This window comes from Manacus candei, unplaced genomic scaffold, assembly GCF_025592945.1.
Source record: "Manacus candei isolate 608988 ecotype Guabito, Panama unplaced genomic scaffold, ASM2559294v1 h1tg000049l, whole genome shotgun sequence".
NCBI lineage: Eukaryota > Metazoa > Chordata > Aves > Passeriformes > Pipridae > Manacus > Manacus candei.
This window is the reverse complement of record NW_026138097.1, coordinates 23359089-23385533: the sequence shown is the minus strand read 5'-3', so window position 1 is coordinate 23385533 and position 26445 is coordinate 23359089. Positions and strand designations below refer to the sequence as shown.

At 33.3% G+C, this 26445-nt stretch overlaps 1 protein-coding gene across 5 annotated transcripts in view; it reads right to left on the bottom strand.

Annotated features, from left to right (window-relative positions):
- Positions 1-26445, bottom strand: part of LOC127476457 (cadherin-10) — a 97914-nt gene that overhangs the window by 17375 nt on the left and 54094 nt on the right. For all 5 annotated transcript variants that reach the window (XM_051799402.1, XM_051799398.1, XM_051799399.1 and 2 more), the window contains 4 exons: positions 16579-16873; positions 7157-7276; positions 6426-6593; positions 1362-1549 (listed from right to left, as the gene is read on the bottom strand). In XM_051799402.1, the coding sequence (XP_051655362.1) occupies positions 1362-1549; positions 6426-6593; positions 7157-7276; positions 16579-16873 (771 nt within the window). The remainder of the gene's footprint in view (positions 1-1361; positions 1550-6425; positions 6594-7156; positions 7277-16578; positions 16874-26445) is intronic.

The window sequence follows — 26445 nt, the reverse complement described above, 5'->3', positions numbered from 1 at the left end:
TGTATAGAAAAAATTGTATAGAAAAAGTTCTTTTACAGTAGATGTTAAAATCAGACTTAATAACTTAAGGGTTCAGTAAAGGAACATCGGCTATTTGTTGTTATTCACCACTAAAAAGAGAAATTACAATCAACGGGGATAAATAATAATAATAAAATCCCAGAATATTTTACTAAATCGATGAACTCAGCATTCTCATCTTCTCCCTTGCTAGTTAATGTTGTTGTCTTTGGTATTCAATAAACTACTTATTCATCAATAGGAGAAAGCATCCTGAAAAATACGTATTCTGTCAGATTGTTAATGACAAAATCAGAAGACCTTGTTCATCAGTATTTCGTAGTGACATTTTTGGAACTGCTGTATTATAACACAATTTTTTTTATGCTTGATTCAGGTACTGGACTGTTTTTTCAAGATTCCATTAGTTCAGTATAATAGTAGACCCCAAACTTTGTTTGGTCATTCTTTCCCAGGTAAACTACTACAGTGACTATGAACACAGAAGAATACAGAGATTGAAGAGTAACACTCTTATCTTTGCAGAACTTATCTTTTCCTTGGTTGCCATTATCAAGAGATGTGGAGATATATTTTATATCACTGTTTAATTCATTATTTTATGCTTAAGGAGATTTCTTTGAAAAGCTAATATAAACAGTGCTTTATGATAGAAATGATGCCTGAACTCTTTAGAAACACATCTTAAAAGCCCAAAGACAAGGACCAAGAGATTTCTGGAAAAGAATTTGTAGAGGAGCAGGAGAGCGGCATTTCTAACTGTGAGATAAGCACTTAGAAGATAAGCATCTGAAAGTGTCCTGGCAATGCAAGACAGAGGGTACAACTAAAGCTAGCTCTGAAACAAGAACACCATCATTATGTACACACTGCTCATGTGGTAACCATCTGATATGCTGGAAACAGAGGAACTTGAACTTGCAACTCAACTTTCATGAGTGTGTTCTGGCATACACTGGTCAAGCAAGGAGATGAGAATCTCACAGATAAGGAAAACCTATGTCTCCAAGTAGTGAGTGAACTGCTGATCGCTTGCTGAACAAAATAGGTTACATGAATATGAAAGAAGTCTGCGTTTAAAAACACAGAGATAATTAGTGAGTCTGGTCCCTTTTTTCATACTTTGCTGGCAACAATGCTTTACACCTATGCTGCATCTCAGCTATAGTTACCGACTTTTATTTCCAGTTCACCTTAAAAGGAAATAGTCCCTTTCAGTCAGTGATTGAGGATGCTTGCAAATGTTAAGCAGTTAGCACTTCATCTCATGATCTAAGCAATGAGTATTTGTGATATAATATTAACACAAAAATCATTTAGTGAATGCTGTTAATAGACACCTTTCGCACAGTTATGATGCCTTCCTGTGTGTCCTTCTGTGTCACAATATCAAACATGTCAGTCCCATCGCCATCTATAATTCTGTACTCTACTTCTGCATTTTTTCCAGTGTCTGCATCTGTGGCTTTAATGCTGCCAATGGCTGTCCCAACTGGGGAAGACTCGGGAACACGGAGGTGGATGGTACCTGTCAAAGAGACAAAGAGCCACTCAGGACACCCACAAGTTGGTAGACATGCATTAAGTAGCATCGTGTCACACAGTAGCTGATAACATATTTTTGTGTATCTTTTATTCTAGAGACCTTGCCATTTAAAAATTTGAGGCAGAGAACTATGCAAAGGAAAGCTTTAGATAGAAGATTGCAAACAAAATTGTAGAAAAAACAAATTCATAGAAAAATAGGCTTGAGAAGGACCTCTATCTCAAAGAATCAACTGTCTGTACTTCTCTTGCCCTTCTTTTTCTTTCATTCCTGAAACATCATGTGGGAAGACTGCTTTATGTTCTTGCCAGCTTTCACTCTACTTTTTACCCTTTAATATCTAATCTTTGGGATACATTTTAAATCTATTTTATTTTGGAAGCAATACAAAGAACAAAATTCCTTGACTTCACTGGTCAATTCTAAGCAACAGACTGACATTTCAGCTTTCAAAATTAGATAGTCAGATATCATACTAAATAAATTTGAGTAATATATTAATGCAGGGGTAGACTTTTGAAAATCCACAAGCAGGTGTGCCTATACTTGTTAAAGTAGTTAATTCATATTTAAATGGGCTTATGAACACTGCAATTTTAGGGTTTTGCTACTTTTCTTAGCTCAGTTGTATCCCTTTATTTTGGTGTCATACAGCTGATAAAACACATAGGAATAAAACTGTCATCATTCAGATGTGCTGCAGTAAATTGAAATAAACATCTTACCATATATTTTAGTATTCTATGTCCTAGGCTTAGTGTGAAAACTGTAAATAAGATTTGAGATATTTGGTCCCATCTGTCAGAACACATGTTATAAAAACACGTGGGGGACATAATGCACTATGATGAATCCTCAGAAAAAGATTTTAAAATTAATGCAGATATGGTTGTCATTTCAAAGATGAAAGTGAAGTCATCAAATCTCTATTGAAAAACATTTTCTTCTATGGCCTTAGTTAAGTTTTCCAAGATTTGCTGTTCTACTTAGGGACTAAACTGAGTGAGTTAGAAATATAGTTTAGTTGACAATAACAATAAAAGTGGAAGTGGCAAAGACCAGCAACTACAACAGGAAAAAACTGAACAGCCTACCCAAAAAGCAGGACACATATACATTGTCATAAATAAACAGTACAGAAAAGTCCATAAGGGTTGTTATTAGTTTTGTGCAGTTAAAAAGAATCATGGGGAGAGAGCAGTGGCAAGGTTGTATGAGAAAGCCACTGGCAACATGATTTTAACATATCTTCAGGAAAGCAGAGGTGAAGAGTATTGGTGTATTACAAGTCAGCTACAGTGACACTCAGTGAAAAAACCCCTATTATTCATCAGGTCATTTGAGATTTTTTATGCTTCTACAGAGCTAACTTACAGAGTTAATTTTCTGTTCTATTATTATGTTACCACTTGCCAAGCCTAAAAAAAACTCCTAAAATTAAAATATAAATATGTTCACACAGTTTGCAATTAAATTTTGAATGAAAAATATTGAATTTTAACCTCTTCATATAATTTTATTTAGGCAGCTTTTAATACGAAACTGACATATAGCAGCAGAATGAATACTTTATGGCCATGTACACTGTGTTCTATTTACATGTATTTATTTTTACTCAGTTACACTTTGGTGTTTAATCGAGTGATTTATCCTGCATTTGCTCTAACATTTTTATTACCTTTATCTAATACCTAAATACTTTGCTACATTAGTAGAGAATCTCTCTAACCATTCATATAATGGTTAAAAAAAAAAGATTAAAAAAATGGCCTCAGCACCCATTAATATTTAATCAGTACTACGTGAGACTATAGTGAAAGACTGTAGTTTGGTTTTTTTCCAGTTAATATTCATACATTATAATTATTTTTATGGAGTGTGAACTATTCTCCACATTTTTTTTCTGGAGTGCTTAAAACTACACCCCTAAGCTATGCCTTGTGGATATTTCTTTGACTCCCAGTGCAATACCCAAGTCATTAATTTAGTCTACAAAGTGGTAAGAGCTCATATCTTGAATTGCTAATAAGGTAGTGGAAACAGAGAGTGAAAATAACCAGAAATTTATAATATGAAAGATAATTTTTAATCTAACCTATCCATTTATAGAAATCTCCACCATAGTATGAGATGCTTCATTTTATTATTTATGTCACTGGAGACATTTATGCATTGGCTAAGTATGGGGTGCAGTGCAGCTTTATACACTTTCTCAGACCACAAATTACACTGAACGAGAATTACGCTTGCAAAACTCTGCCGTCAATCTTATTTCTCTCTTCTGTGGAAAAGTAGTTTACTGTTTGCATTTACTTCAGTGGGTGATTTTTTTTCATTTGTCTGTCAGGAAAAGAAATGGGAGGATCAAGGAAAGGAAAACTTTTCCATATACTAAGGGGAGTGGAAATCAGCTGAAAGATTAAAGTCTACACACTTTGGACTGCAAATACTTCAGTCAGTCATAAAGAATGAAAAATCAGCCTTATTTTTTTGTTTACCCTTCTTCTGATTCACTCTCAAATAAGCATATAAAATAAATATTTTCATAGAGTACTACAGGCCATAGTCTCACAGGAGACATGGGCTGCCATAATTTAGTTGCACTGAGTTTCAGTCAGACACAGGTTTCTAAGACCATAAATCACTTAACCCTTTATTGTTGGCCAACACTATCTCCTTACTTCTGAGAACACTTGGGAAATATTACAGTTGAAACAGAGATCCAATGTGTGAGGTCTTTGATGACCTTTCTGCAACACAGTCAATTTTATCATGTTTCCTCAAAAGAAGAGCCACTGCTATCTGTATGGTTTTCAGCATATCTTTAGGACGAGAAAAATATTCTGAAGAACCCTTGTTCCATCTTTTTTTTTTTTTTTTGAAACTATGATAAAATGAATTATGTGAATTTTCCACAATTGTAATATGAGTTTCTTCTGGGAGACATTTAAGCTAGTTTGAAACATTTTATTGAAACATATAGCTATAATATGCTGAGTCCTGTGAAAACATAATGGGCATTTTAATACTTTTCCTGGTATTTCATAAATCTGATATGAATATTATTGTCTCATGAACCTATTACATCTGGATTTTTATTAATGGAACAGAATAAAAATAATTTACCTTAATCAGTTTCAATTCCAGTAGTCTCATGAAACTCTGTTAAAATCATGAATCATTATAATGTCTATTTGCATTTTGAGATTAAATATAATGATTTTTTAAAAAGTCAATAGCTATTTTTGCTTTTATATATATCTAGTAAAGTGAGTCATCTTTATAAATGTTTTAGTTTTCACTACCAGTGAAATACACATTTATATCTAGCAAAGAAATTAGCAGAGAGAAAGTAGAGAGAAAAATAAAACAACAACAAAAAACGCTCATCAGGAGTAAGACTAAAAGTTTCTTTAAAGCAGAGGACACATCTGATTTAACCTGACATTAAAGAAAAATGCAGAGATTCTACATCAAGTCCTTGTCTGACTCAAATATGATCTTGGACTTCCAGATAAATCAAGTAAAGATGGTCTAGAAAGTTGATTCCATCATTTTAACTTTTAATTTTACCCACCGTTTAAGAAACAAGAAACAAGAAAAAAAATTTAACTGTTAAAATTTTCTTTTCTGTAAGGCTTTGAACATGACACCTCTTTGAATAATCTTCTCAACATGTCCAGAGAGGAGCAATACAGCATGCCTCACCTATGCAGTGATGGAAATACCATAATCTTCTATATACCAATGAAAATTGTGAAAATAATAAATATAAAAGTTATACATAGAAAACATAAAATGATAAATTAACAACAAATTCTGTCCAGAATAGGACCTTTGTGGAAATGCACAAATTCTAATTACTTGATTGTTCAGGATTTTTTTATTTTGAGTGTGTATATAAAATCACATGCTGATAAACATCTTAGCTAAAACCATATATATTAACTGCAATATTAAATTGAACAAAGTTACGACCTCTATTTCTACCATGAAGAGTATCATTTGAAGTTGATTATGTTATTTTGATCCTAAAGAGTGAATCTGTAACTACTGGATTAAGCAGAGTTACATAGAAGAAAAAATGGTTGGTGAGAATACTCTAAATCCTAAGTCCAAATAATCTTGTAAATATTACAACTTTAATTAATGCAAAAGGCTTTAAATGTATTTAAAATACTTAACCTTTACAATTTTGATGTTACATGGTTTAATATTTCTATGTTAGATAGAGACCGAGAACATTTTTATATTTTAGTTTAAGTATACAAAGTCTAGATAGCTGTATTATCAGAAGGTAAAAAGCATTATAAAAAGCTTCACTAAACTTAAGCTTCAAAAATTACCAAAAAAATTTAAATGTATTTTACTTTACTTTTGGAAATTTTCTATTAGGTTTTGTAGCTCTGCAGCTGAAAAAAGTACAAATCTGTTTGATTCCCTTCAAGTATTTTTTTTCCCACAGTCTTCATGATTAAATATTTAAGCAGATACTACAATTCAAACATTTCTGCATATCCAGAATTACTACATGTTTTATTCTCCAGTGGGGGAGTGTGTGGGATTTAAGCAATAGGTAAGAAAAGAGAAAAACATTGTTCTAATGCTCTTATGAGTCCACCTACCTCCCCTTCCCATACTACTGGGAAGTATTCCAGGTTTACTGAAGTTATATTTGACCATGTAACTGTTTTCTAACAAACAAATGCTGTGACATTTAATATACTGCTTTAATAATCATAATCAGTACATAAGCCTTTTGTTTATGTGTGCCCCATAATCTAGGTTTGCTCTAAATTAAACCAGATGGTGACTGCTTAACTCTTACAGTACAAGGCAACTGTTAAATGCAGCTTACTCTGGGGGAATCGAGGTGGATTGTCGTTGACATCAGTCAAAGTGATGTTCACGGTGGTGGTCCCTGATAATCCACCCATCTGGCCTCCCATGTCCTTTGCCTGAATAACTACTTGGTACTGCTCCCTGTTCTCTCTGTTCATGTTGGGCAAAGCAGTCCTGATGATGCCTGAAATAAATAAAGAATTAAAAAATAAAATTTTTAATAATATCTTTATGTTTTATGTGCAGCAATCTGCTGCGTCTTTTTTTTTAACTAGTCTTGAAATCTTCCTCTAAAATGTTCACTTAATGTTTCAAAGTACAAATTTCCATCCATAAGTTTTATAATAGTCTTTTTGTACAAGCTATCTCTTGGTTGAAGTCTTAGGTCTACATCACAGTTCCCTTTCCAGATATTCAAGATATTTATGCACAAGGTTTATGAGTAGAAAGAAGATCTTTTATTAATCCAAGTAGAACCATTAAGAAAAACATAATCTTTTCTGCCTATATCAGAAATGTTGTTACTTAGTTCTTACACTATCAATAGTACCACCATAAAAATTACTTATACTTCATAGTGTCAACTGTAATAACTCAGAGTTTTTATATGTGTTACAAAAATTATATCTCATGAAAAAAAAAAACAAGAAATAATAATGAGTTACTTTTTATATGATCTGAGATCTTTTGAATGAAAGAAAAAGTTTAAAGTTTATGGTAAATAAAAATAATGGAAATTTTCCTGACCTGTTTCTGGTTCCACAGAGAAATATGGCTGTCCTTGAAGTATGCTGTAAATTATTCTGGCACTGTTTCCGTATGAAGGGTCATCGGCATCAGTTGCTGTAACTTGGACCACAGAAGTACCTTAAACATTCAAAGTCAAGTTAGTTTCAGATGGCACTAGGTGGAGGTCTAAGAGCATCAATTTCCATTCCAACAGATACCAAAGAGAATTTCAGCTATGTCAACTGGATTTTCCAAATATATTTGAGATCTTATAGCCAACTCCAGGTACACTCTTCCCTATTTCAGGGTCTCCTATGCAAATTTTATCTATAATTCCCTAATCCCATAAGTGTAATTAGTATTTAATCAGCAAATGTAAAGAGTAGCTATGATTGAGCTGAATTCTTACCAAGTTACAATAATTCAATGTAATCACATTCTTCAGAAGACATTTGGTTTTATTACACTAATTTTTCCAGGTTTGGGGTGGTTGGTGGGTTTTTTGGATTTTTTTTTTTGTTTTTTTATGTTTAATGATGCCAAGATGATATGAAATTCCATATGCAGGAACATGACAGAAAAAGATGATTAAATAGGTCATTGGAACTTGAGAAAAACAATTCATCAATTCTCCCTGCTTTCCAAGTATTACTACAGATAGGTACTACCAGAAGAAATGTTACCATATGAACTTTGAAATCTGCTGAATATTTAGACTACAGAAAATTAAAAATATAGGAAACAACAAAAAAAAAGAAAAAAGGAAAAAAATCATCACACACATGTGACTGGTTAGCCATGGGATAATCTGATGATCAGAAGACTTCAAAACTTATTTCCCTTTTTATTGCAATTCTTTCAAAATTCTTTTCCCCACCAAATACTGCCAAATGTTACAAAATAAAGCATCTGTAAATCTAAGGCCCTTGTCACAGCTACTTAGTCTCTTTCATAGCTTGACTATGCTACATTTTTATTCTAATATATATAGAATGGCAAGTAGAAGCGAATGCCAAACTACCTCCATTTATTTGGAATTTCATGACATGATCTGCTTTTTATGTGTAAATTGTTCAATTATGGCACCAATATCAAGGGAACAAGCATGTACCTAACTGCTGAAACACTGATAAGTTCTCAGAAATGTTCAGTTTTCAACTGCTAGAGAACAGAAATTCTTATTTGAGTGAGTGCCAAAAACTACTTGCATTTTATAAACAAGGTAAAATAGGCAGATTCCTGGTTATATTATTCCATATTAAAATTGAATGAATCACAGATTTAAGAAAGCAAAGTCCCAAATGCAAAATAAAACAAAAAAAAGTAAAAATTGCTACAGAGTTATAATGAAAATAAGATAAAAGTTATGAGTAGTTTTTACTGTGTTAATGAATGTCTAGTGAGTGTCTAGACTATGGCTGAACATGAAAATCTGAATAATTTTAAGGATAAGAATGTAGGGGTGATAGATCTGTCCTAAAAGCTTTGTCTCTTTATGATTCACGCATATGAATATATATGCCTTCAGCTACACTGCACTCCATTTGTAGATATATGTCTATATAACTGTTCCATTAAAAGATACAGAGGCATTTTTGTTGAATATATTTAAGTTCTGAGGATTGTTGCCTTGATTGTGAAATGCATTTTTTGGACCATCCTACCATATAGTAATCTGCAGTGCTAGAATGTATACTTGCTCCTAAAGAATATTTTCTTTGAAATAGCAAAGATATGTAAAAGAAAGATAAGACAAATCATGTTCAGTACCTGAAGTGCTTCAAGTTTAAGAAGAAAGGCAAAAAAATATCAAACCACCAAGTACATTGACCAACATAGGATTATCCAAGTAAAGTTTACAGCTCCTCCATTTTATATTCATAAAAACAGAACAGTTATAATCAAAGTTGTCCCAACAGCACAAGGCATTAGTCAGAAATGTCTACACTGCAAACCCATGAAAGACAATATTTTGTCTCTGATACATGTAACTATACCATTTCTTGTTTCTGATTTTCACATTTCCTTCATATGTTCAAACTGGAAGTATTCATGAATAGGCCAATTAAATGAGATTATTATTTCATGTTAGTTTAAAAAAACATGGAGAATCAACTTTGAAGGATAATTTGGAAGAAAACTAAAGAACAGGTTTCATAGCTCTAAAATATAATAGTTCCATTCAAAATGTAATAAGATGTATGTATAAAATAGTTATTGATGCCTTAGTTATGAGTGTCACAATGAACATTAATACTATTTTAATACACATACACATGAAACAGAACAAAGTGTGTCATCTATTCTTCTCTGTAGCTGCAATGAGCATGGCAGCATATATATATCCAATAAAATCTGTCAGACACTTCTAAAAACTGTAGATTTGAACCTGTTTTCTTTTACAATCTGTGGGAAGAGGCTTGTACTTTTATCACTATCACGCAGTACAATTTACTTGGAGGGATACGCTCAGGACAATGTACACCCCTTACCCAGAAGCAGTAAGGATGATCTGTACCTTTTAATGTTACCTCAGTTCTTTGGCTTTTACAGGCCATGAGTTAGGTACCTGGCAGGGTAAGTGCAAGAGCACCACTACATTGCCATGTGCCATTCAGGGTGCAGAACTCACCATTTTGATCTTGGCTCTTGCTCAAAAGTAGAAAAGAGACATGCTTTCTAGGCTTTCACAGAGGGATCAGTGATTCCTATGAAAAACCTGACAGAAACCATCCCAAGAAGCAAACAGGAGTAGTATTACCCATATATCAGTTACATTGTGCACATCAGCTGTCAAACCACTAGCTGGTTTTGCTTTGATTCAGTACACTGAAGATTACTGATGCTCAAGAATATAAATACATTGTACTGGCCTGAAACCTGGACCAATAATGCAAAGGCATTGAAGATGATCAATTATGCCAAGCTTTAAAAACTACATTATGGGTGTCAGTGAGCACTGCTTGGTGTGGGCCTTGGTCTATCTTTTATGTAGACACAAGTTGCTTCTGATGAAGTCGGTCTTTGGCCCTCAGATCCTAATCTGAACTCCATAGGAGGACATGAATGACAGTGATAATATACTGGAGAGCTGGAGATGGACTTTTTACAAGGGTATATAGTGATAGGACTGGGGGGAATGGCTTCAAACTGACAGAGAGTGGGTTTAGTTTGGATATTAAGAAGAAATTCATTACTGTCAGGGGGGTGAGAAGTTGCCCAGAGAAGTTGTGGTGACCCATCCATGGAAGTGTTCAAGGCCAGACTGTGGGGCTCTGTGCAACCCTGTATCCCTGCCCACGGCAGGGGCAGTTGTAACTAGATGATCTTTAAGGTCCCTTACAACTCAAGCCATTCTATAGACCTATGAGTATGGTACCATCTATGTTATTAATAACACAAATGAATTCTGTTCTTTTCTCCTTGCATAATTGCAAATTTTACTATACCATAAATGAGAATTATACAGTGGTAAACTTGGCCCAGAAAGAAACAGACTTCTGTCAGATTATTGTAGTTCTCAGAAGGTATATTTTAACATGAGTTTAATTATAATGTTTGAATCTCCCTAGGGTCTAGGACTATAATAGTAATTAATATATTTGGCCTTTTTTAATATGTTCGGTGCAAGTATTTTCAAACACCACACAAGTATTAATGACTTCGACCTCAGAGTGCATTTATGATGCATATATGTTAATAAAAATCACTGAAGATAATTACTTAGGAAAAGGAATGCTGAGAATTCAGCATTGTAGAGCTGAATTCTAAACTTAGATTTTATCTTTTCTTTGCTCCCAACTGAGTTACGTGATATTTACCTAGAGCAAGTACTCTCCATAGTAAATTATCCATACAAATAACAAGCCAAATTAATAGAAATTTTCTACTCTTTCTAATGAAAATGAGAGGAAATAATGACATTAAAACTATTTAATGCTGCAGAATACAAAAAAGAACTTGAATGGGCTGCATATTCAGAGAAGTTGATGTCAGAAATGTCTTTGACTACATGGTACTCTTGTAACTTAGAAAACAGTAAGTTTGTGCACAAATCACTTTCAATTCTTTTAAGATGTTCCTTTCAAGGAAAAATAATGTTTAATCTTGATGGGGGATTTCTTCTTTTTTTAATCTATTTTTTTAACTTTTTGTCCTATGTCCTTGCAGCAGGATTTGTGTGCAGAGTGAAATTGAACTTTGTAAAAATCTAAAATTATAAGAATCTGGGGTTTCAAAATCTATCATTATTGATATAGAATTATAAGTCAAAAGTTGAAAAAGGGTTTGGTGAGAGAACTCTATATAAAAAAAAAAATCTATGTTAATAGGAAACCAGAAGGAAATGGTATAAGATAAATGCCATGGCAGAAAGGACTAAGAATTGGGAATTGGTGAACAACACTAATGAGGGAGTATATAGGAAGCCTAGGTAAAAAGTTAAGCAATAGTATCTCTAACTGCTTTCTGAGGAGAAAGAAAAAAGTATAATGAGAGGCAGAGACGACAGGTTAATTGTAGGACACACAACCTGTACTTCACATGTAAACTCGGAGGGAGGTTACATCTTCTGAAGCATATATTGATATCCCTAAATTAGAAGCAAAGATACAAGATGGAATAAGGATAAGGAATGATTAGGGAATATATAGGGAATAAAAAAAGTCTAAATCAAAAGTTCTGAAAATTTTTATAAATATACTAGTAGGCAAAATCCATGGAAAAATCCATATAGAGGAAAATAAACTCGTGCAGTTCTGAAAAGAAACCATCTAATGAGCAGATAGAGATATGGGACAAATATGATGGACAGAGCAGAAGATTGTCATCAAAACCATTAGAATATTCTGAGTCATAAACTTTGAAAGTAAGAAAAGTAAAAAATGAAAAGATTAAATATCCAGTAATCAGTAAAAAGACTTCAGGAGAACAAGTCGTCTTCTAGGATATTCACTGAGCTGCAAGATCCTGAAGTTGGCCCATTTATGTCTGCCTTTCCTATGTTTAATGAGCAGCAGAAGAAAGATGAGCAGGACAACAAAGAATTTATGAGCCTTTGTCAATACACTCTATTTGATAATAGAAATAGCTACATGCTCAGGTATCCCTCTGGTTAATACCACATCTGAGTTAAAAATCGAAACTACTGTCTTTTGTCTGAAAAAGGCTGGTGTCTGGCTACATCATGATTTGATACCCTATGGATGGGGGCAGATGTAGTAGATAAAGATTTAATAGTCTGTTTCTTACTTTTTAGCCATCTTTGTAGTACCTCATAGTACAGGGTGTTTTAGGATGGAGCAAACCCTGTACTCCAAGGATGCACAGATCTCAATTATTTCAAGTTTTTGCTACTTGTGCACTTCTTTCTTTTCTTAGTGTGATATGATACCATTTTTATCTTGTTTTTTTCGGATGAGTGCATACAGAGTTCATATGAACATCTCATCACCATGGCTGCACTACAGATGTATATAAATTGACAAAACAGTGGCAAAACTGCAGAACAGTTGACTTTCTGACACTTCTTAAAGTACAGATAAGATTAAGCCCATTTACAACAGTGATATTCAGTATTGGGATTGAGAGGGCAGGCACCAGATAGCAGAGGTTTTGAGAATGCAGTCTCAGAATAACATAAATACAAGGAACAAATACAAGTTGTAAGTTACTAATCATATTACAGACTGACCTGGACTTAAAGTACAACAAAGAAAAAAAGCACCCATATTTATCGTCTATAAAACATCATTTATGTGGTGAAAATACATATAAAAGATGATGACAACATCTACAGGAATTGGAACCAATGGACAAAAAGCACTGTTCCAGCGTTGCCTCCCCCAGTAAAAGGTAAGACATCTGATCAATGTTACTTGTAGCAGGTCCTGTATCATCTTTGGTAGTGAAAGAGCCATGCCTTTTCATTTGCTATCTACCCCATTTTATTATTACCACTCACCAATACTCTTGTATATAAAATGACCTTTCTCTATAAAGTTGATTTAAATAAATAAAAATTTTTAAAAATACTGTTTGAGTATGTTTATGTGCCTGTCTAGTGGTCCAACCTTCACACCTGATAAAGTGGCTGATTGTAAACTATTGAACTTGGAGGTACAGACAGCAGCAGTAGTGCAAGGCATTCTATAAACATATAGATGTATTTTTAGTGAATAATTCTGTCGTAGAATCATAGTATACTGAATTGGAAAGGACCCATAAGGATCATCAAGTCCAACTTCCCGCTTTTTGCAGGACTAACTAAAACTAAATCATGGACTAAGAGAAGCATTCAAGATACTCTTTGAACTCTGACACTTTCCTGGGGAACCTGTTCCAGTGACTGACCAATCTCTCAGTGAAGAACCTTTTCCTAACGTCCAATCTGAGCTTCCCTTGAAGCTCAAATTTCATTCCATTTCCTTGTGTTCTATTGCAAATCAGCAGAGTGGGAAGATCAGCATTTACCTCTGCCTATTATGCAAGGGCTCCTATGAATGTGGGGTAGTCACAGAAGAGGCATGCCTGCGGGACTGGGTAGGAACTGGTCACCATTCCCCCCTATCCCTTAAGTCACAACATTCAGTGAATTGGAACAGTCTGAGGGTAGGGAATCCTTCCCATCGTGTTCTGTCTACCTCACAGACAGAGCTGTCTCTGTCCCAGGCAAGGTAGGGTGTGTTTCCAGTAATCTAACTCTTGCTCAGACTCCCACCATAGTAATGCCATATTATGTTGACTATGCTGGATGAGATAATCGCATATGGAAAAGTTAAATGTTTCTATATTCTCACAGAGGTGATTACTACAGGAGACATTCAATGCAACAGTACAATTACATCCAAGACTTCAATTTCTCTCTGCATTCCTTACATCAACAAGTCTGACACTTTCTTAGCCCATGACAAACAGTAATGGACTAGTAATGGGCTACTTGCAATATTATAACTAAAAAATAAAAATAATGAGAGAGCGAATAGAGCAAAGTAGGAATTTCTTATTTTTCTTCTGACAGGGAGGTCCAGTTGTCATAACAAATATAATAATTTCTTTTTTCATAAATTTTTCATGTAAATTTTCTCTACTAAAATACTTGAATTGTGTGATGTCAGAAAAAATTCTGATTTAAAAAGATTTTGTAATTCGTGTGATAATATCCTATTATTATACAAATACATGAAGATTTTTTACATATTGACTTTGCAATTTTTAATTAATTATATTTGTCTCAGAAGTTCTATGCATCTTATTCTTGCAGAACATTTCTCCCCTTCTCCATTCAGTCTTTAGTTTTGAGATTACGGAGTAGGGTTTTTTAAGTTGGAAAATTAAACTAGTGTTATGAGGAAATGAATTAAATTTGATTAATACTTTATAGAAACATGTCATCCCCTCATAGACCACAGATGGATATACACCTCTAGGGATAAGCCATAAAGCTAAAAGTAAATTCTACCTATAAGGTAGGCAGTCAGTCAGTCTAGTAGCTGAATGAGCACATTTTTAAAATCTGGAAACATGATAATATTTTAACTGAGTTACAATTCTCTAAATTATGGTAATTCTATTGACAGAAAAAGTCTATTTATTTCAGCACAACTATTTGTAAAAGATACAGGGTTAACACTAAATGTACCCAAGCTTTTTTTGTAGGGTTTTTTTTTCAACCATTGGTGTTTTTTGGATATTTCTTGTATCATCTTATCTCTTTTGTTGTTGTTGTTGTGATGCAGCAAAATTTGTAGTTTCAAAATCTGTGTGGTCTATGTAGATGCAAAGTTACAGTGGAATCTTACAACCTGAATATTTTATAATCATTGAAACAATGCCTTGAATATTTGAAAACATTTAAAGAAAAAAATTATATTTATGGAATTCAGACTGAAAAAATTAGGAATCAAAAGAATATTATATAACAGCAAAATATTTAATAAAACCAATAAATCAAGTTCACAGATCTTTCCAATCCCATTTTAAACAATGCCTCCTGGAATTTATAGAAAGAACACGAGGAACAAAATGGACACCCTGAGACATATTTTTTTCAACCCTACTGTAATCTTGCCATATGCTTCTCTAGAAAGTGCAGTACTGTTCTTTCAAGATGCTTTGCCTAAAGCTATATATTTTATGGAAATTTAGAGAATTGACTAGTAAATTAGTAAATTGGTATTACATTTTGTTAGATCTTGAAACAATGAAGATATAAGACTTATCAACTATCTTCTTTATGAGGACAAGTTTGATGAGATTTCAGTACAACCTTATGCAATCATCTATGAGATTACTTTCTCTTTCTTTTTTTAATTTATTTTCCTTTATAATAAAAACTGCTTGCTAAATGTTGGAACTATTAGAAATTATTCAATCAAAAACTAAAAACAGATTGAAATATCTTATTAGGCATAGAAAACTATTAGTGTTATGCTTCCACATATTGCTGTACAACTTTGTTGAAACCATTATCTTTCAATAATTATGTATTTTCGTCCTCTTTTAAGATTTTACAAAGCCCAGAAAGTAAGTACTAAATCTTCAATACCTGTACATGTAAAACATCTCAAAACACTGTTGATCTAGTTCAGGCAGTGGTAGTAATTAAAATAAATTTATTGTTTGTTTTCTGAATATTCAGAATTCAATATTATTACAGCTACAGTGCAATACAATGAAAAAATAATATTAATTTTTAAAAGAGACTTAATTTATTTTTAAGTTTTTCAAAATTACTCCTAAAGAATTTTATGCATTAATTAATAACATTCATATTCCAAAGTGTTATTGTTTATAAATTTTACAAGCTGTCATGATCCCGGCCACAATTTAAGATAGGAACTGCATATACATTGCAAACAGAAGAAAAAACTGTTTAAGATTCTTGAAGCTGCCATTCACGAATGGAGTTAAGGAGGAATGGAAAGTGCAAGATGGTTTGTCTATAGGGTAAAAAAACTGAAAGAGAATAAAGAGGGTGTCTACGTTCAGACGGTGCATCAACAACATGAGTCAATATATAATTTTCCTCAGTCTCAGGGAGAGTGAAAATGAAGACAACTCTCCATTCAGTGCTTATTACCACTGGCAACCTCCAGTGAAAATTAAAGAAAAAAATTTATTGAGTTTTCAAAAGGCTAATTTAGTCATCCTCTTCTAACAGGTCTTAAGGAGGAGGATGATTCACCATTACCAACTTTCTATTTATATTTATATTCCAAAGCACTGTAAGCTAATAATTTGAATATTCCAAGTAGAAATAGATCTCAGATCATAAAAATCTGTTTCTGGATGCAATTCCAGTAATTGAATAAACAAACCAAAATGGAAAATACTTAACTCATCAGGTAGAATTCCACAAATGACTGACTTTTCAGAGGATGGGGAAACAATTTTTTGAGTAACATAGGACAGGTATTTGTGTCTCAGTATAAAGCACTCACCTACTACTGACATTTCAGGAACACTTGCAGTGTAAATTTCTTCTGGAAATGTTGGTTCATTGTCATTGATGTCATGGATCTTGATGACAAACTCAGATTCCGGTTCCACTGGCCTCAGAGTTCTTCTATTGATAGCTTGGGCACGCAGGGTGTAAAAGGCTTTCTCTTCCCTGTCAATTCTCCGAGTAGCATGAATGTCACCTGTTTTCTCATCAATTATAAAAAGAGTACCAGCCCCATCTCCTGACAAAATGTATTTGAGGGATCCATCTCCCTTATCCTGGTCAGAATGAAGCTGAAATGGAAGAAGAAAACATTTTCTTTCAGAACCAATAAAAAGGATGGGATGTCTTCAAAAATATTAATTATATGTGAAATTATTCTCTGTGCAACAAACATGTTTACCATCAACAAAAGAAATTAATTTTCAGTCATCACTGTCTGACTGTCAGTGCTTCCTAACTTAGCTTGAAGAATCTTTTAACTTGACTGTTTTGGCAGATTTTAGTTTTGCAGCAACACCTGTTCTCTACTAAGAAACCTTTGCACCACAGTTCTTAAAGAAGATTTTATGTTAATACTGACCTTTTCCTTCCTAGAAGAGATTCTATTAAAAATTCACAGCTGCTGTGCTAGTTGTAAACTCACTAAGTCTATAAAGAACATGGCTGAATACAAGACAATTAAGGAAATTAGAACAACTGGTTTCATGTCATAATAATTTTTTAAAATTTCATTACATATAATTTATATTTCTCCTAAATTGAAGAACATTTCATTTTAAGTCATTATCATTTTCTCTCCACCAACTAATGTAAATAGCCGAAAGGTAAAAAAACCCACAAATTTAGTTAGCATTCAGTATTGATTTAATACCCATTATATAAGTAATATAAAGCTTAACTTCACATATAAGACTCGCAGTCCTGACTGTTTTAGACAAAAATTATTCAATTGTGTTGTTCAATACAGCAATGGGGATGGCTCATTTGATCTTTTGGATACACTTAGCATGATTTCTTTCATCATCTTGTTGGAAAGTTCCTTCCAGTCTCATTGGTTTCATAATTAACTGAGAGAATCCGGCATTCAGGTTTATTTTCACCATGAAATGTATTCTTGTTTGTAAATTTATTTTTGGGTTCAGCAGAAGTATCAAATCAAGTAGAAGTTCTAATTACAAAACTGAAGTGCAAATATAAACTTTTTAAAAATCACATTCAAGCAATATCAGAATATTCCAAAAAGTTCGACAGAACTAGCGCATTTTTTTCCTTTCTAAAAACAGTTATTTGAACATATATTAACAATATCAACTAGATCTGCAGTAAGATTATATTCAGTCATGTAAAAAGGGTTTTTGTTAATTTAAGCTCACATTTCAGATAATAAAAAATGTTACACATGTAACTTAGTATAAATATCCCCCTTGGTATGCAACTATGAAAATATTTCTCTTTTTTGTCTATGGTGCCCTCATATTGCCTTCTCTACCACCCATTTTAAGTATTAGAAGTAAAGTATTCAATTATTAGGGTTTTCAATGTGGCTTTCCTTGCCTTTTGTGCTGGAATCAAACATAGAGAGTGGTGGGATAAGCCAGAGTCAAACAGTAAAGCCTCTGTCCTACAACATTTTTAAACAGTGAATGTTTCCCATACACTTGCAATATGTGGAACAGAAGGAACTCATGTGGAATCTTGGATCAAAACCTTTATGGCAGAAATTTGAAAACTATCATTGTTCTGAAATTTGATTTTCTACATAAAAGTTTTTCTGTTTTTTCCCAGTTCAGAAGTAAACCTCGAGAAACACTTTAAATATTTAGACCTATTAAACTTTGTTTACATTACATACATGTATGTTTACTTTACAAAATACATGTTTTCTTACTACTTCTTTTCATTCCACAATAAATAAAGAAATAGGAAACTCCATCAAACATGAAGAGTACAAAGGTAGATGTTAAAAAAAATTTTTGCAAATAAATCCTTTTCTTTCTTTTTCTTCTGTTTCTCTTACTGACTTCAAACTGAAGGTTTCAAGCCATTCTCACTACTCTTTTGGGGAATGAATTTTTACTGTGAACTTTAATCCCTCATGCTCCTCTCTTGATAGCCCACTAAATTTGTGACCTTTCACACTTCTAATTAACATTCTTTTTAAGGGACTGGACAGTATCTTGAAGGCTGTGGCCCATTTTATAATGTCATTTAGTGTGACTAGTCCTTAAGTGTTTTCTTCTCCATTTCTTCCTTGGATATCATTTTATCTTCAAAAACATTTTGGTCCTAGGAACTCACTGCTAGTCCATGACCATTTGATAAAATACTTTCACAGCAGAGTGATGAAGAGGTTGTTCTTCCTTAGGCATGTGTGAGAGAAATACAAAATAAATTTCTGTTTGAGCAAGAAGGATGGAGGATGGGGAGGGGAAAAGAGGAATCTTTAAATGGGCATATTGCAGTTTTCCTATACACTTTCCAAAGTCAGGTCTAGTATTGTAAATATTTTAAAAAGTTGACAATAGTATATCAGGGCTGTAGTGCCTGTCCTTTGACTCAAAATTGGTTAGCAGTCTTGCAAATTCCATTCTAATAAGCTATCTCCAGAATAGCATAACTCCATGCAAACAGTTCCCAGCAATAGTATCTGGCTAAATTTAGTTTACAAATGATGCATGGAAATTGTTTGGAAGAATGATATTTAGCAAAACCATGTCACGAACTTGTAAAATAATCAACAATCCCAATAACCATATTTTAGTGCCTTAAAATGCTGCCTAGCACAAGAAGCCTGAACAATGCAGTGAACAGAACTAAACCAGAAAACTAAGAAAATCTCTACACTAAAAAATATGAAGCTTTTGAAAAACTATATTTAGATCCAATTCCACATGTAAATATCCTTTAGTATAATTTTTATTTTTATATGTAAGGTGTTATCAATGTTGATGGCCTTCCATTGCCTCTCCTGTAGACATGTTTGAGTCTTAGTAAGCAGATATGGAAATTATTTTTACGCCACACATAAAATCATTAACCTCTTTACCTCTGCTTTATAGTTGGGGGGGGGTTGGTGGTTTTTTTTTCTGTTTGGGAGTTTTTTGTTTGTTTTTGTTTTGGTTTTTTTGGGGGGGGGAGTTGTTTGTTTGTTTGTTTTTGTAGTGTGGTCTCCACACATATTAGACAAAATTCTGGAAAGGGAGTTGAATGTAAGACTTTGAGATATCCACATAAAAACTTCTAGGGAGCTGAGAGTTTTACATGAGTAACATATTTTAAAGGAATACCAACCTGCATAGTTTAAAAGAACACTTTAAGATGTAACGCTTTGTACTTTCTAAAAAATGCTAATAATTTACCTTGGATTGGTAATCCAATTTAAATTATAAGTATATACATATAGCTGTCCACAGTCATTGTATAAAAACTTCAAATTCAGAATGACATTTCAGAAGGTCTTCTTGGGTGATCAGGAAACTAGGGATACAAGGAGCAAGGCTTCCAGACATAATTCAAGGAGTGAAAACATGTACTATATATAAGCAAGGGAAGAGAATACCTCTCATTTCATTTTCTTTAGCTCTTAATTCAATCCAGATGCCATGTGAAATGTAACGATCTGCTTAAATATTGCAGAAAGAACTTTTAGATTCAAATATTCCCTTGAGCAAAATTAAAACTCATACAAGTTATCCATTGAAACCAAAACTGTTTTTATTAATTGCTAAGAGATGCAAAGAAAAAGGAAAAAAATAAGAAAAGGTTAGAAAATGCTAAGATTACTTTTAGAAGCAGAGAAAAGATTACCACCAAAAACTACGTTTGTATCCGAGTTGGTCTGTAGGGTGGGGGGGGGGAGAGAGAGAAGCAGTTTTTTGCCTTTTTTTTTTTCCTCTGGTCTTTGCCACCTTCCATGTGATGTTATCGCTTTAGCTGCAGGGGGTCTTAGTTCTCTGGAATGCAGCCGGGATGTGGGCCTCGCCCACACCGGGCGGCCCCAGGTCGTGCAGAGGTCTAGGTCTGCACCTCTTGGCCCTCAGATATATTGTCAGAGTGGAAAAACTCACGCGGGTAGCACGGTGGATCTCAGTCCACTTCAAGACGGCAAAAGTCCAGTCTCTGGTGGCGGTAGGCAGCTTACGGCGGCAGAAGAAAAGGTGAGGGCGAGGTGGAGAAGAGATTTTTAGCTGTTATAGCCAACTCTCTTTCTCACTCCTCTTCCCTGCTCTTCCCAAATTTCTGTTCATCTTTTATGGTATTCAAAGGAGGTTGTGTGTGGTTTCTTGGCACGTAGCCCTGTTCAGATGTTCGCAGAGATATGATAACCATGAACAATACCAGGACCTTTTGGCAGGATAACTCCAGTGGGAAAATCCTGGTGAGAACTTCTGGTGGAAAACTGACACAGAATTTTTGGTAGGAAGTTTTTGACAGGCAGAAACAATGGCGAAACATAATTTTCGGCATTTGTATGTTATCTGTCTGTTACACCATTAGAGGAACCAAGGTGGCTAAAGACTGCCCTATGTGCTTGACAGCCTTGTACAGTGAATCATTACTCAACTCTGAAATACATGAGCAGTGTGTCAATCAGCACTGCAAAGATTTTTCATTTTACTCAAGTACTAAAAAAACATTCTGGAAAATATTTCCCTGCTACTTTTAGTGTAAAGTGTTTCCTATAGTTATTTTGGCTGATGGGCATCTGTGATTCATGTCAGCCAAGCCGAGAAATGAAGAGACATCTGTTTCATTTTGCAGTTTTATTGCACAAAATGATCAGCTGTGAAGATGTGGTTTTGTTTTCATATCTGTCACTGATATTTTGCAAACTCCTGTTTTAGTGAATTTCTTGCTGTTCTTCTACAGAAATACTTCCCTTTTCAGCTCTTAGGGGTATATGTATTTTATGTATATTTTTTCTCACTTTATAGAAAATCAGAATGTCTGTTGGTACTATTTTATATAGCCCTGTGCATCATACAGTAATTGCAATAACTGTGAAAGACATTTTTGCTTATTTGGTCTCCTACTTGAAGTGGTTGAGCAAACTTTAAATTCAGAAAGATTTCATGTAAATGAAAAAGAAAGGTTATCTTAAAAAGAAGATAATATTTAGAGAGGGAAACAAAATGGAGTGTTATGTGAATACTTGAAGAAGAAATTGAATTACCAATCCAAAATAGAGGCAAAACCAGATTTTAAAAGTTCGATTTTCTTGTCTTAAATTTCAGGAAAAAAAACCCCAAAGTTATTTAATATGCTACCTTCTTCAAGATTAATGCAATTGTAAATAAACTGATTTATTGAAAAGAAGCCACAATCAAATTGAGTTCAATATATTTTTAGATCTTTAAAAGACTTTTGTAAAAATGCTTTCAGAAAACTTTAAATGAACAACGTAATAATTCTGCTTCAAAAATTACTAGAAAATTACAACACAGGAATTTTATGTTATTTGACTTTCAGTGATTTAAATCAAACCTGTCAATTACAGGATCTGGGGTTTCCCCTCCCTCCTCCTCCATGAATTCTACATGATTCTGAAATCTCCTAAATGAATATAAAATCTGTGGACTTTTTTCTAATATCATACAAAGTGCTAATCCTATTTTCACCAAAAAGCGACAAGATGCTACTGTGAAAAACAGAGAGGATTGGATTAGTTAGAGCTATTTTGTCATACAAACTAGTTCTGAAATTTGAATTGACTTATGACAATGCCAGCTAAAATCTTTAAAATTTGTCACACCTATTTCTATTTGAATTTCAGATTCAGAAGTTCCTCTGTGATTTTTCAGTGACTGGTATTCAAATAACCAGAGAACTGATAGGACTGTATTAAGAAACTGACCTTTAGTTTGGAAACTTACTGTAGGCATTAATACAGTTCATTTTTTTAATCTTAATTTTATGTTCTATAATGTACACTTTCAAATACAGGTTATAGTTTTGGAAGTCTTTACCAAATGATAGACTATTTCAATATTAACTTATTAAATGCATTCTTACTCTCTTACTTTATAGTAGCCATTTTTAACTGTATCATTTAGAAAAAAATTTGCTACTTTCTTCTACAATGTGTCCATTTTTTGATTTAATCCAAGTATCAAAGTAACAATGAGACCTCAGCACATTCCTGGATTACTGTATCTTTTAGATTTTATACAAATAAGTCTTGAATGTCTCCTAATTCTGAGGGGAAATTTCTGGGCAAAATGTAATCTATTCTCTCTTTTCTAAGTGATTATATTAGCAACGTGAAACCGAAATACATTGTGGAAGCATTTGCCTTTTCACTCAGTTTTCTAGTGCATATATAATATTAGCACGTTCATTGGACACTTAGTTGAATAATAATGATTGTCTCTTTAAGCATAATCACAACAGTGGGCAGATTTGACTTGAAATCAGCAAAAAATAATTGATATAGAATTCCCACAATAGAGATATTTATTTTAAGCATCATGAACTGAACTAATAAATGATGGAGTTGTTCAGCATTAACTGAACTTACTTGAAAAGGTTTTCAGACCAGCTCATATCCTGTGTGGTATTCTCTCAGTTGGCAGATTTAACTGTCATGGCTTTAAGCCACATTTTACTCACCAAAGAGGTTCCCTTATTTAAATTTATCCAAAAGGTAACGCTTTAAGCAACTCCTTTCAGTGATTCTGTAATTTGCACTAAGTTTTATTGAGACATGTCACAGAGTTTTCTCATTCAGTTATGCTGTCATTTTGCCGGTCCTGTGCTATCATATGTTATTTAAGAGGAGACAGGCAGAAAGGAAGAAGGCATATTTCTCAAAGAATGTTTCATGAGTCTGAGAAAGATAAACAGTGGACAAACTAAAATGGAAGCATAATAAGTAACGCAAGATGAGTACTCTGAAATTCTTTTGCAACAAGCAGAAATTAAAAACTCCAGTCTGCAGCGCATTTTCAAATTATATTTATTTAACTTGATTCATTAGCCAAAGGAAAAATAAAAATATTTTCCACAGTTTTTATTGATAAGGATTACAGTAGTTCTTCCTGTTCAAAATTTTTGTTTGTTCTTACCAATGTTCTAAAATAGTAATTATAATTCATAATAGCTTTATATTAAATATTAATTAAATAAAATATTAATTAAAATATTTTAATACTTTTATAGTTAATAAAATTATAATTAATAAATTTTAAAGCATTTTTCCCCACCTCCTTGGTGAAGTATTATCTATCACAGAAATAGAAATGCTATTTTTCATAGCTCCCTACAAACTTTGATACTGATATCATCTGCACTATTCTCAATTTCCAGAAACTAACTGTAACACAAAGGTATTTTTTCATCATTAGATTTGCATCTTTTCCCCATTATTGTAGCTTATTCTAAAGGGACGATTCATGGTATGGAGAAGGTATTTGGTCTCATCACTGCCAAACTATTTTAGGACTTCAGCTGAGAGAGGTAAGATTTTTTTTTAAAGACACATCATATGAGGAGCAGCAAAGAGTCTTACATAGAAGCACTAAGTCAACACACCAATACCCAATCTCCTTTCTCAAACTGATGTTCAGAGGGTTAGAACACGGAAGTTTCAGCTTCACTAGGCTCTTGCAGCTTCTAATTCAGAAGACACACAAACATTGAGCTAAGATGAACTAGAGACTAATTGAATTTCATACACCAAAAAGCTCTTGCATGAGCCAATATGCATCTTCTTGTCTAATTTTGATGTAATAAATGCAGTCTGAACATCAGGTGATGACAGAAAGTAGAGAACTGTCAGTGGACCTGAAGTGCCCTTACTTTCTGGTAGCTTGACTTAAGAATAGAATTCTTATGTTAAAAAAAACATAAAAAAATCCTGACCTGTGGCAGTCTTTCTCAGACTTGGCTGAAGTTCTTATAACATCCAGATTTTGTATGCTTTAGGTTGTTTTGCTGGTTCTTTTCATGAAGTTTTAGCCCTTGCCTTGTGCACTATTAGCTCCTACTTTTTTCTTTTGGCAGTAGAAAGAATTCTACACTATCCCTAGAAAACTTCCTAATTCTCTTTTATGGTACACAGTCTTACACAGAACTTGAAATAATGTTTCTTACTCCTTTAATGACTTTGTTTTCTATGGCATGTCATTATATCTTCCTAGGAAATACATCAGTGTTATTGAAATCTCTTCCATTATTCTTAAATGGTAAGCCTTGATTAATCCTATGCAACTCCTTTCAGTGTCACAGCCCTCAGTAGTCCTCTAGCTATTTAATTTATTTTACTTGGCTTTTACTAGACAAAATGCCACTCTTGGCACATAGAGAACGGTCTGTCAAATAACCTGACCTAACTAAAGAGATAATTAAGCAATCAGTTTCCTTATCTTTCAACTGTATTATTTATATAGCAGTCTCATTATCTTTCTGAATGACCTAAGACACCCTACTGATTGCTAGAGGTATTTCCAAGTCCTCTGTGGCATCTTCAGTAGTAACATTGTGTAAAAATGTGGTCATATTTCTGCACAGTAGTTCTTCCAAAGGACAGGTATTTTTCAAAGTACAACATGAATGAAGAGTTCTGTGAAATTTTCCAAGTAGAAAGATTTATATCAATTTACAAAAGTCCTGTAGCTTTTCTGGCTCTGTCACCTCATAAATACACTTATTGCCATATGACTATGCCCATTTGACCTCTCTTGAAGCTCATATATTCTATTTGTCACAATAATTTCACACTTTACAACTACTTCCAATTCACTAAAATTTTCTTAAATTTTGCTAACATGGCCTGGAACACTGTTTTATTCTATCTATCTTTTTGGTTTCCTTCCTCAAAATTGATTGTTTCATGACATTTCTTTAAAATCCTACTTGTTAAAACAGAAAATTAAAAAAAATAAAACTCCTTTTTTTCTTCCTGCTTACTTCACCTCTTACACAGTTGCATTAGTCAATTTTCTCACTTTCAAAATTAAAAATATCAGCATCATTTTAATAATCTATTACTAAAATGTATATTTTCTAACCACAATTACCTAGGTAGTAACAGTTATTAATTATTATATTCACTCCAAAGTAATATTTCTTAAATATTCCTAATTCCTAAATATCCCATTTATAGTGGAACTAACAATCCTAAACATGGAGACTCAGAAATTTGAATTCATGCATATTCTACAGTAAATGTCATACCTCAAAAAAGGATATGGAAAATTTGTCATTAGAAGATGAGGTTCTTCATATAGAAGGAAGAAATCTGTATTACCATTTCATGTTTCTGCATATCAAGTATAAATCCTTATGTTGTAAGATATGTACTTCTAAATTATATATAATTACAAAAAAAAATGTAAAAATTTTAGGAATAAAACCAAGAAAAGCATTTCATAGTATAAGGCAGTTTATAAACTAAATGGTAGGGAAAAGAAGTTGCATCTTTACTCAAGTGTTTTTGGACGAGGAAGGGACAAAGTATTGTATATACTCATCTCTAATGTATCCTGCAGGCTTCCAATATTTTCTACAGAGTAGATTTTTTGGTGGGTTTTGATTTGTATTTGTTTGTTTGTTTTTCTTCTTTTTTTCACCACAGTTTCACCCCGAAATATTTCAAATCATCAAGTCCAACCTCTATTTCCTGTTTTGCTAACAAATATAATTTGCTTGAGAATTATTACAAAGAGACAAATATTCTCTGGAAAAAAAATCGAAAAAAAATCAGAGGTCACCAAAATATTGGCAGTGAAGGATGGTATGATTACTCCTAATTTTACACGAAGAGGAAACTTAATATGCTCATGTCTTCTCCCCTCTGCTTTGAGATATATACTTAGGCAAGTTGAAAGGAAAGGCAAGATTGAAGGGATAAAAATTCAGAAGC